Here is a 6081-nt window from a genome sequence, read left to right on the forward strand (position 1 = left end):
GTACGACCCACTCACAAGGTAGCAACACATACAGAGTTAACACAGTCGGGGACTCGAACTCAAGACCATGGGGAGCATACCCACGCCTTAAGTTGCGATCCATGACCGGGTGAGCTAGGGCCGAAGCCCCCAAATAATATAAAATATTCATGAAATACAATTATGTTATTATATTATTTGGAATCATTGAATAAATAAGTAAATACGATTACATAAATCTAATTACTAAAATGGAAAATATTTTACATAGTAATCAACTTTGAAAGGTGTAATCTCCATATAATTTTACAAAATTAAATGAGATTATATTAGAATATATTTAGTAGAATAAATATAGTAAAATATCATTCCTGTGAAAATAAAATATCACTTAATGAAAAATTAATTGCATTATATAGTTTTACATAAGCACATGAAACTCTTATAATCATAGAGTTAATCATGATTGTGAGACTTCTTTGATATCTAACTACCAAACTTTGATACCTCTAAAATTCCCAATTTTAGCACTTATTTAACATAATTTTTATTTGGTTCTTCACTTAACACTCTTTAGTTTAATTACATAATTATTTTTATCTAAATTTTTGGAAGATACATTTTTCCACCATATCTTTCTTATCCATGATATTGTTGTTGAATGCGTCTGTTTGCATGTAAAGTAGTTGTGACAACCTTGCTGAATTTAGAAGAAAATTTTGAAAGCACTTTGGCACTTGAATAAACTTGAATAGTTCTTGATTCAATTCCATCAATCCATCTTGAATGAAGCCATAAATATGGTCTAAACTTTCATCTTCTGAAATGAGATTTTCCCTCATATAACATTCTATTGCAGAAGCCAGCTCACCGCATTCTCTTTCAGCCTATTGACAATATTCATTGAAATGCAATTTATCAAAAGTAGTGTTAAACATATTATATCTATCATAAACAAAATATTAAAATAAAATAAAATAAAATAGAGAAATAAATAATATTTATAAATGTATGATAGGAAATTATTGTGTACCTTGAATGTTTTTGTATCATTGACTAGCCTTGTTGTTAGGCAAACAAGATGTAGAACTTTTGATTTCTCATCAATTTGACATAAAATTTTATCAGTAATAGCTTCTCCCATTAAATGGATAGATGTGAGAACAGTTATACCAAACCCCCCTGAAATTGTAGACACATCAATGTACTCATCCCACCTAGGTACATAGTTATATTTGAACCATTCAGCTTCTTTGGTGAAAGCTTCAAGTTGAACTTTCCACTGATCACATAAATTTGATCTTAGTCATTTGAGCTATAAATAAGTTTACATTATCAGAATTTTCATAATATACATACCATTTTTTTGAAGTATTCAGATAGGTCATGTCCTTGTACTTTACGAACTTTCTCAACCAACTCATTGATTGTATTGTATAATCCAAGAAAACATATTTTTATGTGCTCTGGCATATAATGTAATATGTTTGGATCCCACCTAGAAAAAATAGTAATGTTGCAATTGTCATTGCCAATGCAAATTATTTAGAATCAATCCAAAACTTGACTTAAGAATTTTTATAATAGAAATTCAGTCACCATTTATATGACTAAATTATTCAACATAAATACCATACGAATTACTATTTTTAAAGATTAAGCAGATTATTAAATTGATCACAAAGTTAAACAATACAAACACACGTGATAGTTAAAAGCTAGTGAATTATTCTACTAATTTTATCCTTTATTAGAAGAATACAGATTATATAAGAAAGGTTCGAATTAAAAAAAACACACATTAATTATTCTACTACTTCAACTTCAATTGTAAGATGAAACCCTATTCAAAATTTACCTGTTGAATGCTTCATTGAATAACATAATCTCTTCAAAAGAGCTGTACTTATCATATAGATCGTCCAAAACAACAAGAAGACAGCCAACTTTTGTAAAGGCAATTCTACAGTCACCATATTCAGGCTCAAACGTTCCAGCTGCCACCGAAAAGAATATTTCTATATGTCTCTCTCGAGTAAATGTCAACTTCCTGAAGCCAGAATTTATCCACCACCTGCGCTAAAATTGATCTCATCAACTTAAAGTAGCATTTAAATTATCACTCTCTTTATATTAAAATGATTCTTTTAATCAAAACTAAGAAAACAGTACTTATGGACTTGTTGAAGCTCTATTTGGTGTATGGACTGCACTGTGTTGAAGTCCAATTTAGCTAGCTCAAGATACTTCTCATTGTTTGTATATGGCAACCTGCATATGAGTATAAATTGTTTGCCTTTAGTACATTAATAGGAAATGTAATGTTTTGTAACATACAAAGCAATAGTAAAAAGCAATTGAATTAATGCCTGTTATGGGTAAGTTGGGGATGAAGAGTTTTCTAATCATTTTAAAATGTAATAAAGAGATCAGGGCAGTCAGTCAGTATTGTCATTTCATTTTTTTATGAATAAGTGGGATAGTATTTCATTAATTAAGAAATTATATATATAGAAAAGTTGAGTGGATACAAGATCATATTCGGTAGAGCTTACAGAACTTATAATGTTATAAAATAAAGTCACATAAATGACAAAAGTCAGTCAGACCAGTTGAAAAAAGTTGAGGATCTGGTCATTAGATTTGCTCCATAGATCAACATAGTCAAGGTAACGTCAAGAAAGTCATATATTTGAAGGAATTTCATATATAAATGATAGAGGTTAATGAAGGGAATGATTATGCACTCTCTATCTTATTGGGCAGAAGGGTTCACTTAATTAGCAGATAAAAGTTGGCTAATAGAATCTTACCTATAAAGGGTCCTGGCTAACCAAGAATTTTGTTCTGAATGCCAGAAGCCTTCTATATAAGATCTTGCCTCCATTCTGGGTAAACTCTGATGGAATCCATATTTCAATACGTAGTCCACCTACAAGTAAAGTTAACTAAACTCTCAACATTATATGCACAAGAAGACCTTAAATCAACCAAGACATGTTTTGTATGTTTTAGAGATCAACAAAATTCAATACGCTCTACCCAGTTAATCGTCGACAAGTTCTTACCATAAAATTTACACCAAAAGATCCAGTGACTTCTCTTCCAAGAGCATTAAAATGCTTTGTTTCAGGAAGATTTTGTAGGTAATTTTGTGTGAAGATTTTTGCTTCTTTCATTATCGTTTCTCCGGGAAAAGCTATTTGGGAGCATTTGTAGAGACTTAACATGCCTTCAACCTCTCTATGTGTTTTGTCAGCAAAACTAAAGAACTCTCCTTTCTCATTTTGAAAATTTTTTATAACTTCTGCGAAAAACATGAGAAACTTCTAATTGTATATTTGCATGCAGTCAAACAAAAATTAAGCCATTCAAATTCAGCAGTCAAGCTTGTCACGATAGGATGCTTAGAGCTTGTAGTAAAATAAGTTAATCTTAAATTATTTCTTCATTCAAAAAATTCAGTAAGACTGCAGAAGGTTATACCCTATAACCTACAGGAAATGTTTCCGTTTTATACATCAAATGGACATGTACTAAACCAAAAATTACCACTTTTACCTGAAGATACATCATAGCCATTTAGTCTGAGGATTCTAAAGCCCATACTTGTATCATTGACATTTGCAATGATATCATATCTTCCCCTTCCGATGCCTCCATTATTCCAAAGCCTAAACAAGAAAGATAACTTGTAAGACTGGTGAAACCAAGTATTTTTCTGCAATTCTAAGAACATTAGCCTGCAAAAGTAAGATTTTTCTTCTCAAATTTATTTTCAAATAAAAGAGGGAAATGATTAAAAGGCAAGACCTATATACATAATCCAATGCATGCTTGATTTCCTTTTTGAAATAGCGACCAATTCCCAGATGTTCAACAGTATCAATGACAACAAGGCGTTCATGAAGATCAGAAGGGTAAAAACAAGGTACTGTTAACAACCACAAAATAACTGAACCCGTCAGGTAAGATTACATTTTTAATATCTGTTGACAACTTTGTTATATAGTTTCTATTTAATGTCACTTTTTTACAATGATCAAAGCTTTTCATATTATGCCAAAGATCTTACCGTAGTCTCCACAAATTGTTACAACAAAGTTTATGAAATCCAGACATTTTTTGTCTCCTGTGTGCATAAAAACACAGGCTGTGGATGCCAGTGACGCTGACATGTATCCATCCTTGGAACAGAGGTTCAACACTTTTGTCCAATCTATAACCTCTTGCAATCCCTCAAATGAAAAATAAACAGATGTTGCTAGGCTATATAAGGCACCATTATCAATCCTAAGTTTGGAAAAAAATGAAAAATTATTAGAGTTCAAACTTTAGAAGAAAAAAACTTAATGCGAATGCTCCTGGGTGTACTTCACTTACTCTATAAGTTGAGCTTCCCTGATTGCAAGCATTTTTTTAATGAATGGCAATTCATAAGAAATACCCAGGTTTAGAGCTTGAGCTTCCTTTAACAAAGAAGAAAAGAGGATCACAAACCCAGTTGGCAGATTAGTATAATCCCTTTCATCTAAATACAGCGAGGTTTGATTGTTAATAAAACCAATACCTGCAAATAAGCAACAGGAATAAACATTGTAATTGAAAATTGGGTTTGAACAAAAGTTTCTATCGGTGTCTAAGAACTGGTTGATTAAGACATATTCTTACTTTTTTAATAAAAATAGATATGAAAAATGTGTGATATATCTCACCCTTCTGCACTTGCGCTTCCCCCACCTTACATATTCTAAGTGCAATGACACATGAAAGAGTAATCAGAAGTCTATCATGTGGTAAGTAAAATGATTCTCCTTCCCAAGATCCATCGCTTAATTGATTGCAGACAATCCACTTCAGTGTTTGTGGAAACTGAGGTTGGGAAGGATCGTCAATGGATGGTATTCTGGCTATCCATGCCGTGTCATATGCAGATGGACTTATTTTTCCATTATCCATAGACTGGAACGTGTTTCTGATCTCTTCTATCAATTCCTCCATGTGTTTGTGGTCGTGAAATGGCTGAAATAATCAACAAAATTTATAGCAACATACGATTTTTAAAATAATTCTATGGAATACTATTCGTCAATGAAGGGTCAATGAATTTTTCTAAAAGTTATATAAATGAATTTGAATAAAAGAAAATATTTTATATATATTTCAGAAAACAATTTTTGTTTTATAATTTGATATAATATTCAAAATAAAATTCAGTCTTAAATCTCACACACTAAACGACATATTGAGTCTAAAAAACGTCAATCATTTCTAAATATTAAGACTTTTAAATCTCAAAATCAAAACTTAATATATATAATATAAATAATCTGCCAAAATACTTCCTACTTTTCATAATCACTCAACAAAATAGGCCTACTTTTCATAATCACTCAACAAAATAGGCCTCTACTCTAGAAATACTTCCTACTTATCACAATATACTTTTTTTAAACCTACTTCAAAAGAAATTGACAAATCTAAAACAGTTAATTGACTTTGCATACACTCTCAGTATTTTCAGTAATGATCACCATATACCTTGTGATTCTCTGTAAGAGAGTTAATCGCTTCATCAGTCCACATACTGGGAGGGTACACAGTGGCAGACATTCTCCTATCTGAACAAAGAGAAGTGACTATATTATCTAATAAAAAAATATAAATTCACCAAGGAAAACCCATTGCAAAAACATAATTCTATAGAATATTAGAACAAATCCACTAAGAGATAACAGTTACTTTGAGTACTGTTGGAACAGCGATTTGGTGGAAACCTGATCTACCACTAATGTCTTTTGCTCTGAAACATAAAATAGGCAACCTCTTATAAAGTATGAAAATGCATGGAATCTGATCAAAAAAGTTTGGCAGTCATTTCAATTATTCAATCATGAAATAGGCAACCCCCTTATAACGCATGAAATACAGACTCTCATCCAAAGAATCTTACATCATTTCAATCATCAATGCATAATGTTATTAGTTTAATTATTGAATCACGATGATGAATAAGTATATAAAATTTTATTAATAATTAAAACTAAAAATTTTGTGAAAGTAAGGTGGGTGGATACAAGATCACATACAGATTCTTAATTT

At 31.1% G+C, this 6081-nt stretch overlaps 1 protein-coding gene across 1 annotated transcript; it reads right to left on the bottom strand.

Annotated features, from left to right (window-relative positions):
* Positions 1-364: 364 nt before the first annotated feature.
* LOC131041487 (bifunctional isopimaradiene synthase, chloroplastic) lies at positions 365-5813 on the bottom strand. Its single transcript, XM_057974605.1, has 14 exons — positions 5722-5813; positions 5521-5600; positions 4695-5001; positions 4363-4549; positions 4055-4272; positions 3793-3913; positions 3541-3653; positions 3048-3286; positions 2793-2911; positions 2152-2250; positions 1838-2053; positions 1339-1477; positions 1013-1261; positions 365-866 (listed from the first exon to the last, which is right to left on the bottom strand). The coding sequence occupies exons 2-14, from the start codon at positions 5590-5592 to the stop codon at positions 576-578; spliced, it is 2370 nt and encodes a 789-aa protein (XP_057830588.1). The 5' UTR covers positions 5593-5600; positions 5722-5813; the 3' UTR covers positions 365-575.
* Positions 5814-6081: the final 268 nt, after the last annotated feature.

Source organism: Cryptomeria japonica, chromosome 7, assembly GCF_030272615.1.
Source record: "Cryptomeria japonica chromosome 7, Sugi_1.0, whole genome shotgun sequence".
Taxonomy (NCBI): Eukaryota; Viridiplantae; Streptophyta; class Pinopsida; order Cupressales; family Cupressaceae; genus Cryptomeria; species Cryptomeria japonica.

Excerpts from the sequence above, each read along its gene's own strand:
- LOC131041487 (XM_057974605.1), bottom strand. The coding sequence starts at position 5,592 with ATGTCTGCCACTGTGTACCCTCCCAGTATGTGGACTGATGAAGCGATT. Across the intron at positions 3,914-4,054 it reads AACAATTTGTGGAGACTACG|TACCTTGTTTTTACCCTTCT; the intron begins GTAAGATCTTTG and ends GGTTGTTAACAG. Across the intron at positions 867-1,012 it reads ATGATACAAAAACATTCAAG|GCTGAAAGAGAATGCGGTGA; the intron begins GTACACAATAAT and ends TATTGTCAATAG.